Source organism: Glycine max, chromosome 15, assembly GCF_000004515.6.
Source record: "Glycine max cultivar Williams 82 chromosome 15, Glycine_max_v4.0, whole genome shotgun sequence".
In the NCBI taxonomy this organism is placed as follows: Eukaryota; Viridiplantae; Streptophyta; class Magnoliopsida; order Fabales; family Fabaceae; genus Glycine; species Glycine max.
Genome location: NC_038251.2, coordinates 44486491 through 44500817, shown reverse-complemented (window position 1 = coordinate 44500817; position 14327 = coordinate 44486491). Strand labels below are relative to the sequence as shown.

The following is a 14327-nucleotide window of genomic DNA, read 5'->3' as shown; positions in this document are numbered from 1 at the left end:
CCCAGGTAGATGCGTATGTAACAACAATTTAAATTGATCGAATTAATAAATATTTTTAAAATTTTCATTTAAATCATTTAACATCTATATATGTTTCTTATTATTTAAATGATAAATTAATTTTGACTTCATTAGAAAGTTTGAATTAAGATCAATTTTATACTTATATGAATAAATATTTTAAAATTTAACTTTATATTGTTTACCATGTTTAAATTTTGAATTAGATAATTGCACTTCTAAAGTTATTATAAAATAATTTTATATGAGTTTATATAAGGATCAAAATCTTCAATAATTTTTTTTATACTTATTATTCTGATTAAAATTTTAATTATAATTAAAAATACAAAAAAATGCATCTTGAACAATAAAAATATTTGAATTATTGATTATTTGTTACAGTTTTGATAATGTTTAATATAGAAGATATTTATACATTTAATAAGAAATTATAACTAAATCCAAATCAAAATAAAAAATTCAATTTTATAATAATAATAATTGGGAATAGAATAAATATTTGATAAAAATCCAATTTTAAAAAAAATTCTAGGTAGGTACATAAGTTATAAGCATTTCTAATATTTAATTGATTGCAAAATTTTAGTCTAATTTTGTGTCACTAATGCACTTAAATTTAGTATTATTTATGATATGTCTCATTTGTTCATGTAAAAAATTATTAAATCCTAACTAAATACACAATTTTATTAAAAAATAACCATGATTTCTAATTTTTGTAAAAAAAGTATAATAAAATAGTTATAAAAAATATATTTTACAAATTCAATTTAATGGGTTAAACGGAAAAAATATTTATTTTTAATTTGTAGGATATAAAATTTAAAAGTTTTCAGCATTAGAAACAACAAAATATTACTCTTCAAAATTCATTTATTCAAATTCAATTTAATATTAAAAACTTTCTAATTCGTTTTTATTATCATAAATTAAGTTTGACGTAAATACAATTAGTATAAATTAATTAAAATTTTGAATTAGGATCAATTTTATATTTTCAATAATAAATATTTTAAAAATTGAAATCATGATATTAATAATAGTGTTTTTGATAGAATTTAATGTAACAATAAATTTTATTCATGTAATTTAAATTGTATCATTTGATTGATATTTAATGCTTATTAACGTATCATTAAATCATATTTAAGACAATTGTTTCATTTACTAATTTAACTGGTATTTAAAGATAACCTTAATTTATCTAATAATTACAAAATTTAATTTAAGAATTGAATTAGTGTAGACTGTGAAACGTCATATTAATTTTTTTATTAAGATAAATCATATTATTGGATTGAAGTATGAATTAAAAATAAAAAATTATAAAATATTTTAATAATTTGTGATGTTCTGGAATATTCTTATTAGAGAAAGAGGTAATTTTTATATAAGAATTAAATTAATATACAATGTGAAACGTTGATTAATTTTTTTTATTGTGATAAATCATATTGTTGGAAGGAATAATAAATTAAAAATAAAGATTTATAAATTATTTTATCAATTTGTAATGTTCTCACAGATTTATTAGAGAATCATATATAGGAAAAAGATATTCTTTATAATAATAAGTGTATATGTAAGAAAAGTAAATTCTAATTATACATTTGTTATATATATATATATATATATATATATATATAAAAGAAAATTAAATTCTAATTATACTAATTATTCTTTAAAAGGTATACTTTATGATTAGGCCATATGATTTTCATTAGATTATAAATTAAAAATTACACACTTTATAAAGTATATAAACATTTCTTTAGATTTTACACTAGTAAATATACAAAAGGCAATTAATGAATAAGTTGTTATGAGAATAAGAGCTACCCTCAGCAGAATCATAGCCACTCACTCATTGATAGAATACAGCTGTTAAGGTTTGTGTTGTTGGCAAGACTCAGTAGTTGTTGGTTGACTGACCTTGAAACAAAAAGATCTTTACTTTGATTTGATGACCACTTCATTCCACTGAGTGATTGGCATAAGCTGCACTTGAGAACACAGATTTCCATTAATCGATTCCACTGCTCCCTTTCCTACCATACAATGGCATTAGAATGCGTTGGTGGTGCTGTTCTTTCTTCTTTCCTCGGGGCTCTATTTCAGAAGCTGGCTTCTCCTCAAGTTCTGGATTTCTTTCGTGGAACAAAGATCGACCAGATGCTGCGGAAGGACTTAGAAAACAAGCTCCTCTCCATCCAAGCTGTGCTTGATGATGCTGAACAAAAACAGTTTGGAAATATGCCAGTGAGAGACTGGCTTATTAAGCTCAAAGTTGCCATGCTTGACGTTGAAGATGTCTTGGATGAAATACAACACTCCAGACTCCAAGTTCAACCTCAATCTGAATCTCAAACCTGTACTTGCAAGGTACCCAATTTCTTCAAATCTTCCCCTGTTACTTCCTTTAACAAGGAAATTAATTCCAGCATGAAAAATGTCCTTGATGACCTAGATGATCTTGCAAGCCGGATGGATAATCTAGGTTTGAAAAAGCCTAGTGATCTTGTAGTTGGATCAGGATCTGGTGGTAAAGTGCCACAATCAACATCTTTGGTGGTAGAAAGTGATATTTGTGGCAGAGATGATGATAAAGAAATTATCATTAACTGGCTCACTTCTAACACTGATAACAAGCTGTCAATACTTTCTATCGTGGGCATGGGCGGGTTGGGTAAGACCACGCTTGCCCAACTTGTATACAATGACCCAAGAATAGTGAGTAAGTTTGATGTCAAAGCTTGGATCTGTGTTTCAGAGGAATTTGATGTTTTCAACGTATCAAGAGCAATTCTTGACACGATTACTGATTCGACTGATCATGGTAGAGAGCTAGAAATAGTTCAGAGAAGACTAAAAGAAAAATTGGCAGATAAAAAATTTCTCCTCGTTTTGGATGACGTTTGGAACGAAAGCAGACCTAAATGGGAAGCTGTGCAGAATGCTCTTGTTTATGGAGCTCAGGGAAGTAAGATCCTTGTCACAACACGCAGTGAGGAAGTTGCTTCTACCATGGGGTCAGAACAACACAAGCTGGAGCAATTACAAGAAGATTATTGCTGGGAATTGTTCGCAAAACATGCATTCAGAGATGATAATCTTCCACGAGATCCAGTATGCACAGATATTGGTAAGAAGATTGTTAAAAAATGTAAAGGACTTCCTCTGGCCTTGAAGTCAATGGGAAGTCTATTACACAACAAACCATTTGCCTGGGAATGGGAAAGCGTATTCCAAAGTGAAATATGGGAATTAAAGGACAGTATTGTTCCTGCTTTAGCATTGAGCTATCACCACCTTCCTCCCCATCTCAAGACATGCTTTGCTTACTGTGCTTTATTCCCCAAGGATTATGAGTTTGACAAGGAGTGTTTAATTCAGTTGTGGATGGCTGAAAATTTCCTAAACTGCCATCAATGCAGTACGAGTCCAGAGGAAGTTGGCCAACAGTACTTCAATGATCTACTATCAAGGTCCTTCTTTCAACAATCAAGCATATATAAAGAAGGATTTGTCTTTGCTGAGCAAAAAAAAAGAGAAGGATTTGTCATGCATGACCTTCTAAATGATTTGGCAAAATATGTTTGTGGGGACATCTATTTCAGGTTGAGAGTTGATCAAGCAAAATGTACACAGAAAACAACCCGTCATTTTTCAGTTTCAATGATTACCGAACGATATTTTGATGAGTTTGGAACTTCATGTGATACTAAAAAATTGCGTACATTTATGCCAACATGGTGGGGAATGAATGAATATTATGACCGTAGTTGGAATTGCAAGATGTCGATACATGAATTGTTCTCCAAGTTTAAGTTCTTACGCGTCTTATCTCTGTCTCACTGTTCAAACATTGAAGAGCTGCCTGACTCTGTTTGCAATTTTAAACATCTTCGTTCGTTAGACCTTTCCCATACTCGCATTAAAAAACTACCTGAATCCACATGTTCACTCTACAAGTTGCAAATACTGAAGCTGAATCATTGTAGATCTTTGAAGGAGCTGCCCTCAAATTTGCATGAACTCACCAATTTGCATCGCCTTGAATTTGTAAATACTAACATTATAAAGGTGCCACCGCATCTAGGAAAGTTGAAGAATCTTCAAGTATCCATGAGTTCGTTTGACGTTGGTAAAAGTAGCGAGTTCACTATTCAGCAATTAGGAGAGCTCAATCTTGTTCATGAAAGATTATCATTTAGGGAGCTGCAGAATATTGAGAATCCCTCAGATGCATTAGCTGCAGATTTGAAAAATAAAACACGCATTGTGGAACTAGAGTTTGAATGGAATTCGCACCGGAACCCTGATGATTCTGCCAAAGAAAGGGATGTAATTGAGAATCTACAACCTTCCAAACACTTGGAGGAGTTGTCAATCAGGAACTATGGTGGTAAACAATTCCCAAATTGGTTATCCGATAATTCTTTATCAAATGTGGTGTCCTTAAAGTTGCACAACTGTCAATCTTGCGAACGTTTGCCTTCCCTTGGACTTTTGCCATTTCTCGAGAACCTTGAGATTTCAAGTCTTGATGGGATAGTGAGCATTGGTGCTGATTTTCATGGGAATAGCACTTCTTCATTTCCATCGTTGGAAACATTGAAGTTCTACTCTATGGAAGCATGGGAAAAATGGGAATGTGAAGCTGTGATAGGTGCTTTTCCATGTCTTCAATATCTTTCTATAAGCAAATGTCCCAAGCTGAAAGGTGACCTCCCAGAGCAACTTCTTCCTTTAAAGAAGCTACAAATTAGTGAGTGCAAACAACTTGAGGCTTCAGCTCCCAGGGCTCTAGAACTAAAACTAGAACTAGAACAACAAGACTTTGGAAAGCTGCAACTTGACTGGGCTACTTTGAAAAAGCTCAGTATGGGTGGACACGGCATGAAAGCATCGTTGCTGGTAAAGTCTGATACTTTGGAAGAACTGAAAATTTATTGTTGCCCGAAAGAAGGAATGTTTTGCGATTGTGAAATGAGAGATGATGGCTGTGACTCTCAAAAGACTTTTCCGCTAGATTTCTTCCCAGCACTCAGGACCCTTGAGCTCAATGGCTTGCGTAATCTACAGATGATTACACAGGATCAGACCCATAATCATCTTGAATTTCTGACAATCAGAAGGTGCCCTCAATTAGAATCATTGCCTGGAAGCACATCTCTCAAGGGGCTAACGATATGTGATTGTCCAAGAGTTGAGTCGTTCCCTGAAGGAGGTTTGCCATCAAATCTAAAACAGATGTATCTCTCTTACTGCTCGTGGGGACTCATGGCCTCACTGAAAGGGGCTTTGGGAGACAATCCCTCTCTGGAAACCTTGTCGATAACAGAGCTGGATGCGGAATCTTTTCCTGATGAAGGTTTGCTGCCACTCTCTCTTACTTGTCTAACCATCAGTGATTTTCCAAATCTAAAAAAACTGGACTACAAGGGACTCTGTCAGCTCTCCTCTCTCAAGAAATTGATTCTTGATGACTGCCCCAACCTCCAACAGCTACCAGAGGAGGGTCTTCCCAAATCCATTTCATATCTTGAAATTGAAGACTGCCCCAAGCTCAAGCAGCGTTGCCAGAACCCAGGAGGCGAAGACTGGCCAAAGATTGCTCACATTCCAACCCTGAATATTAGTCAATGGTGTGCTGATGATTTTTAAGAATTATCATGGAACTTTTTCTTTTTTAGTTGATCTGAATTATCATGAACCTTCTACACCATTTGTGCTTCAAGGAAATTATTAAATAATTGTTTTCTTACACTTATACTTACATAGTTATATATGCATTGTGTGCGAGAGACGAGATTTTTTTATTACGGAATAAAATATTTCCCATTTAAATTTATTTATAATTTCTTACTAGAATTTATCATGTTACAGATAACAAATTTTTGACATAATGTTTAATAACATGAAGAGTTTACTTTTAAATAATTGTGTTTCTTATATCATAAAGATATACTATAATTAAAGGTACATTTTTTTTAAATAGTTTCAATCTTTGTTAATTTTGAAATATTCACCAATAAATTTTTGGGTCAATAAAATGAATATATTTAAATATATTTAACTTATAATTACTTTTATAACTACTACTTTTATAATTAAAAATATTACTTTTTAGGCTTCTGAGTTTTAACTAATAAGTTTTTTAATATATATATTTTTTCATCCATCTATATAATGAAATATTGTATTGACTTTCATAGATCTTTGATTATAATTTTTTTTTACTCAAATCAATAAGTTTTAATATGGTTACCTATGTAATACACGATAACACGAATATAAATATAGACTAACATGATAAAAATAAAATAAATAATAGTTTAAAATATAATTTTTTATATAACCAAATTAAGAAAATATTTTGATACAAAAAAGTTTAAATATCCCAACTAATTTGTCTTAGTATATGATTACCCGAGTGATAGATAAATATAAATATGAATTAACAAAACATAAGTAAATTATATAATAATTTTAAAAATATAATTTATACTTTCAATTTGAAAAGAAAATAAAAGGTGTTTTAATATAAAAATAAATATAAACTAAAATATGATAAATATCTAAGACTCTTATAATAAAAAGCCCAAATAATTTTGTATGACTCGTGTTGATAGATAAATATAAATATGAATTAGGATAACATAAATATAATAATTTATAAAAATATAACTTTTATAATTTCAAATTAAGAAAAAAAAAGAATGATGCTTTGATATAAAAAAAATTAGACACCATTCATATAAAAGTTGTATGAATTAATTTAAATATAAATATTTTATAGTTTCTTAAAATAAAAAAAAGCACAATGATTATTAAAAAAAATTAATCATCATAATGAGTTTATTCTAATATGGTTACCCGAGTGCATAAAGAATATAAAGATGAATTAATGCAATAAAAGAAGAATATATAATTATTTAAAAACTATAACTTTTTTTATAGATTCATATTAAAAATATGAAGGATGTTTTAATATAAAAATAAATATAAACATTATTTTTATAAACAGTTTATACATTAATTTAAGTATAAATATCTAAGAGTCTCTTGACATTAAAAAACTCAATAATTATAAAAAAAAAATCACTCTAATGAATTTGTCCTAATATGATTACCTAGACAACCGATGGATAAAAATATGAATTATCGAGATCAATATCTTGTTAATTAAAAAAATTATAACAAAAAATTATAAATAAATATTTGTCTTTTAATAAATTTTTCATATTTAACAATAGAAATAAAAAACTTTAAATTTATAGACAAATGGAATTTAATTCATTTATAATAGCAACCAATGGTATATCAAATTTTTGAATCATGTTTTAACAATTGACGTATAATTTCTAAGTCATCCAATAGTTTTTTCTAAAAGTTTAATTACTAACTTTCTTTAAAAACTTAAATTTTTTTCCCTTTCAATTTTCTATTAAAAAATTAACAATTTGCTTTATTTTTTAAGAGCTTTTCAAAAAAATGTATCTAATTAAAGTTTGCTTTAAAGAAAAGATAAGCTTCCCAACCACCCCCAACAAAAATATATTATTTAATGATCCAAAAGTTTACTTCTAACGAGATAATTATTTTTCTTATATCATAAAAGTTTGCTATATTTAAAAGTATGTTATCTCTTAAGTTTTACTTGGGTAATATGGAATTTATTTGATACAACATGGAATTCTATACTCAAGAAATATTTTTTTTCACCAATGATGCCATTTAGCTTAATATTGAAATTAAAAAAAGCATCTATACATGTGTTTAGTTGTAAATAGTTTCAATCTTTATTAGTTTTGAAATATTCACCAATGAGCCATCCAAAATTTTGGGTCAATAAAATAAGTATATTTAAATATACTTATCTTATAATTACTATTACAACTACTACTTTTGTAATTAAAAAAATTACTTATTTGGCTTGTGAATTTGAACTAATAACATCTTTAAGATACTTTTTTTTTTTCATCCATGGATATAATGGAAGATTGTATTAACTTCCAGGGATCTTTGATTATAAAAAAATATTTACTCAAATCGATAAATTCTAATATGATCACCCATGTAATACAAAATATAAACATGGATTAATGTGGCATAAATAAAATATATAATAGTTTTTAAATATAATTTTTTATATCATCAAATTAAAAATACAAAAGAGACCCAAGGGATTTGTCTTAGTATATGGCTATCTAAATAGATGGATATAAATATGGATCAATGTAACATAAATAGATTATATAATAATTAAAAATATATAATTTTTTATACTTTAAATTGAAAAAAAAATGAAAGGTATTTTAATATAAAAAGAAACATAAATTAAAATATGAAATATGTAAGACTCTTGCAATAAAAAATCCAAATGATTATATATATATATATATATATAATCGTCCAAACAAATTTGATTTTTGAATGGATACCCATGATAAATATAGATATGGACTAGGGTAATATAAATATAATATATAATAGTTTATAAAATATAATTTTTATAATTTTAAATTAAAAAAAAAGAATGATATTTGGTTACAAAAAGAAATTTAGATATCATTCGTATAAGATTTGTATTAATTAAATTTAAGTATAAGTATTTTAAGAGTCTCTAAACATAAAAAAAAAAAAAAAACTCCAATCACTATTAAAAAAAATTAATCATCCAAATGAATTTGTCCTAATATAATTACCCGGGTGACAAATGAATATAAAGATGGATTAATGTAACATAAAAAGAATATATTATTGATTAAAAAGTATAATTTTTTATAGAATCATTAAAAGTATGAAGGATGTTTTGATATAAAAAGAAATAAAAACATCATTCTTATAAAAAAAATTATTCATTAATTTAATTATAAATATCTAAGAGTCTCTTTACATTAAAATTTCGAAATCAATACCCTGTCAATTAAAAAATTTATAAAATAAAATATTTGTCTTTAAATAAATTTTTCATATGTAACAACAACAAAAAATTTAATTTTATAGACAAATGAAATTTAATTCATTTTTAATATTAATCAATGTTATATTGATGTTTTGAATCATGTTTAAACAATTGACGTGTAATTTATCAGTGATCCATTAATTTTTTCTAAAAGTTTATTTACTAACTTTGTTTAAAAACTTAGTTTTTCCCTTTGGATCTTGTATAAAAAACTAATAATTTGCTCAATTTCTTAAGAGTGTTTTCGAATATGTATCTAATTAAAGTTTTCTTTAAAGAAAAGCGAAGTTTCCCAACCCCTACCCTGACCCCCAAAAAGAAAATTGGGGTAAAAATAATAGATCACTAATGTATTAATAATTATTTTTTTAAATCTTACTTAAAATAAATAAGCAATTTAATTTAAGAATTAAAAAAAATAAGTCTTTCACTCTACTGTATCTATCCCCCATTTTTCACTTTACATGTTTTTAAATAAGAATTGTCATATTTAAGCTGCTACCAAGCCTAGCCTTTTTTATGATTTTTGAAAGTACATATTGAAAAAAACAATGCTGATTTAATGGAAAATTTCATATTAACTTTCCTAGACCAAATATTTAAGTCGAAAAAGTATAAATAAAGATTAACTTTTATCATGGACACAAAAACTCGTTGTTCAAGGCTCATATATATAGAAGATTTGCTTTGATTTTGTATCGTTTGTTGACATACTTCAAGAGAGTACAAATGATTTTTATTTGGTTCATGTAATTAATATTTAATATAATTATTTTATATTATTTGTTTAATTTAATTTTTAAACTTTAAATACATGTCATAGCTCTTGTGTTTAAAGGCTAAATCAGTATATTAAAATAAGATAAAACTTCACAATTAAAGCATGCATAATCTACCATCACCACACATATAACATAATATGTTAAAATCATACACAAAGCATAAGTCTCATAATTCACATAACAAAGAAAATCATAACAATTACCACCTCATCAATATCATATCAAGATTAAATCATTAAACACCATCATCATTATGAGTAAATCAATCATCATCATCATGATTTATCCACCAAACATCATCACCATGTAATATGCATATGAAATAACTAACATCCAACTCTCTTATGACTCCAATTTTATCTTCCCACAATAATTTCATGATTTCCGCATGTTACGCACAAGGTGTGATTTTATATAAAGAATAAAGTAAAATAGGATGACATTACACGAGCACTACTTGATAGGAAAATATAAGGTTAAAATATATTTTTCGTCCCTAAAAAGTTATCGTAGTTCGGATTTAGTCCTTGCAAAATTTTGTTTTTTTTTCCCTCTAAAACTTTAATGTACTACTTTTTGGCTTGGAATTAGGTTTGAATAAATCTGAACCTACGTGAAATTTTTTAATTTAAATTTTAAAATGAAATTTATGGGGGTTAAAAATTGTCATAAATTCCAAAACAGGAAAAAAAATACAAGAATTAAAGAAAAACATAAAAGAAAAAATTGGGACAAATTAGATCTTAAGTTTGAACAATGAAGAATAAAGCTTTGTATGAATCTTCACCACACTTGGCATAGCCGCCTTCGACATTTATTCCCTCTAGTCCCAGTTCAACAACTACCCACCCCTAATCAAGAACTTCAACTCATCGATGGCCACTCCGTTAATTTCAACAACCTCTTTTCCTTTCCAACACCACCACTATTTAACTCCCCAAACACTCATCTCCCATCCAACTCGTTTACGTCACCGAGAGAAATGACTTCCCTGCCATATTCTACGATGCCATTTATAGACACTCTTCCATAACCCAATCTATGATCTCAAATATAATGCAAATCCCTTTGTTATCAAACCAACTCACCGATGCTTCTTCTTAAGTTTCCAGCAAAGACAAACCGCCGATGGATAATATTTAGTATATGTATATTCACCCATGAGATGTTGAAATATAAACTTGATTTTGAGCCTTATTAGTCTAAAAGCCCAATTTCTAGAAACATCCTTAGGCCAAATTCTACAAGAATGTTCTAGAGAAATCTATTTTAAAAGATAATTCTAAAGTAACATATAGAATGATCTATAATTTGTGAGTAAGATTGTATCTACGAAGAAAGCTATATAGAATCATTTGCAGTCATTAGATTAAGTGTGTGTTAACAAAATCCTAACCATTGGTTTAGGAGGAGCCTCTAATATAAATAGGGGTGATGCATTAGAGTTTGTATCAAATTAAATCAAGCCAAAAATCAAGAATCATATATACAAATAGTCTTTTCTTCCAAAATTTATAATCTCTCCCATTCTCAAATATTTCCAACACTACTAAAATTTCATTTCAACAAATAGGAATCAAAGCTAGAAGGTCCTTTATAAGGAGATGGCGAGTAGCGGCATGGTTCCATTCCAAGTTCTAATGCTCAACAAGAGAAACTATGACAATAGGAGCATGAAGATGAAGGCTCTCCTTGGCACACAAGATGTTTGGGAGATAATATAGAAAGGCCACATCGAGCCAGGGAATAAGGCTAGTCTCTCTCAAACTCAAAGGGATGGTTTGAGAGACTCAAGAAAGAGACACAAGAAGGCTTTCTATCTAATCTATCAAGGATTAGATGACAATGCTTTTGAGAAGGTTTCAAAAGGAAAGTCGGCAAAAGAAGCGTAAGAGACGCTTCAAACCATATACAAGGAAGTGAATCCAGTCAAGAAGGTAGGTCTTCAAACATTAAGAGCCAAGTTTGAAACATTTCATATGAAATAAAATGAAGTCATCTCCGACTATTTCTCTATAATTTTAACAATCACCAATCAACTTAAGAGAAATGGTGAAAATATTTATTATCTAAAAATTATGGATAAAATTCTTAGACCGTTAGATCCAAAGTTTGAACATATTGTTGCCATCATCGACGAAACAAAAGATTTGTAGGCTATAACCATTGAGCAAATTTTGGGCTCATTACAAGCATATAAAATAAAGGAAGGGATCATGGAACAACTACTTCAGACACAAGTTTATTCAACCAACGAAGAAAGTAGTCAAAATAATAGAAGTCAACAAGGATGAGGTTGTAGTGAAGATCAAGGAAGAGGACAAGGTCATGGACAAGGACAAGGCCATGGGCAAAGCTCAATAAATTTCAAAGAAGAGAAATCTCAACAAGAGGTCATGGCCAAGGCAACTCAAGATCAAGGTATGACAAGTCAAATGAGAAATTTTACAATTGTGGCAAGTTTGGTCCTTATGCTTCTAAATGTAGATCTCCTAGCAATGATAGAGTTGAAGAAAAGGAAAACTACGTTGAAGAACAAAGTAAAGAAGGTGACCCTTTATTGATGACTTGCACGACTGATGAAAGAAGAAAAAACAATAAATGGTACCTAGGCACTGGTGCAAGCAATCATATGTGTAGTAAAAAGATCATGTTGGTGGAGCTTGGTGAATCGATGAACGAAAATGTGGCCTTTGGAGATGAATCCAAGCTAGAAGTGAAAGGAAGGTAATATTCTTATCCGTTTGAAGAATGGTGAGCATCAATTCATCTCAAATGTTTATTATGTGCCGAATATGAAAAGTAATATCTAAAGCTTGGGGCAATTCTTAGAGAAAGGTTATGATATTCGCTCAAAAGACAATAACCTTTCTATAAGAGACAATGCAAGTAATTTGATTGCTAAGGTGCCAATGTCAAGAAATAAAATGATTTTGCTCAACATTCAAAATGATGTCGCAAAATATCTTGAGATGTGCTACAAGGATGCATCTTGGCTTTGGCATATTCAATTTGGGCATCTCAATTTTGGAGGATTAGAGTTGCTCTCCAAGAAAGAAATAGTGAGAGGATTGTCTTGCAATAGTCACCCTGATCAAGTGTGCGAAGGATGTCCACTTGGTAAGCAATTCAAGAAAAACATTTCAAAGGAGTCTAACTCAAGAGCTAAAAAATTATTGGAACTTATGCATATAGATGTGTGCAGTCCTATCAAGCCAAGCTCACTTGGAAGGAGCAATTATTTCCTTTTCTTTATTGATTATTTTTCAAGAAAATTATAATGCTTTTTCTGAAGCATAAATAAGAGGTGTTTGAGAATTTCAAGAAGTTCAAAGCCCTTGTTGAGAAGGAAAATGGCCTTGAGATCAAAGCCATGAGATCCGATCATGGTGGAGAATTTACATTGAATGAATTTCAAAAGTATTCTAAAGATCATGAAATTCAATGACCCTTAATAGAACCAAGATCTCCCAAGCAAAATGGATTCGTAGAAAGGAAGAATAGAACAATATTAAACATGACGAGGAGCATGCTCGAGAGTAAAATACTTCCAAAGGAATTTTGGGTAGAAGGAGTGACTTCTGTAGTTTATCTTTCCAACCAGTCTCCAACAATAAGTTTATGGGGAAAAACACCACAAGAAGCATGGAGTGGAAAGAAGCCCGACATTTCACATCTAAGAGTCTTTGGACGCATTTCCCATGAGCACATACTAGATGAGAAAATAAGCAAGTTGGATGACAAAAGTAAGAAGTACATCTTCATTAGTTATGACTCAAATTCCAAAGGCTAGAGGCTCTGCAATGCTAATTCGGGGAATACAATCATCACTCAAGATGTCAATTTCAACGAAGAAGGAGAATGGGTTAGGGACCACATGATGGAAACTACAACTTTTTTTGTGTTTCAAAGAAGTAATAAAGGATCCTAGTATCCCATCAACTTCACCAATTGCAAATACTCAAGAAGATGAAAGATCTAGTTAAATAGTTTCATGCTTCAAGAGCTTACAAGAAATTTATGAGGTAACCGAAAATCAAGATAATCTTACTCTTTTTTGTCTATTTGTTGATTGCGAACCCATGAGCTTCCATGAAACCATTGAGAACAAGAATTGGAAAAATGCTATAGATGAAGAAATAAAGGCAATCAAGAAGAATGACCCATGGGAGCTTGTTTCACTTTTAAATTTGTCAATGGTAGGCGAAAGTTACTCTTGGACATGTGGCCTCAGTTATCTTAAGAAGTGGTGAATTAATTTCTAAATGCTCTCTCAAAAGAAATCCTTGGCCAAACACTTGCAAAATTTATAAGGATTCTTACATGATCTTCAATTGTAATATTCTTCTCTTAAAGAGAGAATGCTTCTTCTTTCTTCTTATTCATTGAGATTGATTAAGGAACCGAGGGTCTCTTAAGTTGTAAGAAATGCTGAACACAAGGGAAGGGTTGTCCCTGTGTGGTTCAGACTTTGTAAAGGGTTTTTACAAAGATAGTGGATAATCTCAAGTGAGTTGCTTGAGTACTGGACGTAGGCAACAGACTTTGCC

At 29.6% G+C, this 14327-nt stretch overlaps 1 protein-coding gene across 2 annotated transcripts; it reads left to right on the top strand.

The window, feature by feature from the left end:
- The first annotated feature begins 1876 nt into the window (after positions 1-1876).
- Positions 1877-5797, top strand: LOC547639 (putative disease resistance RPP13-like protein 1). Of its 2 annotated transcripts, XM_041009690.1 has the most exons (2): positions 2193-2406; positions 2505-5797. In XM_041009690.1, exons 1-2 carry the CDS (start codon positions 2333-2335, stop codon positions 5689-5691), a joined length of 3261 nt encoding a protein of 1086 aa, XP_040865624.1. In that variant the 5' UTR covers positions 2193-2332; the 3' UTR covers positions 5692-5797. The 2 variants fall into 2 exon arrangements, with proteins under 2 accessions (XP_025981488.1, XP_040865624.1); XM_026125703.2 differs by having other exon boundaries at positions 1877-5797.
- Positions 5798-14327: the final 8530 nt, after the last annotated feature.

Excerpts from the sequence above, each read along its gene's own strand:
- LOC547639 (XM_026125703.2), top strand. The coding sequence starts at position 2,083 with ATGGCATTAGAATGCGTTGGTGGTGCTGTTCTTTCTTCTTTCCTCGGG.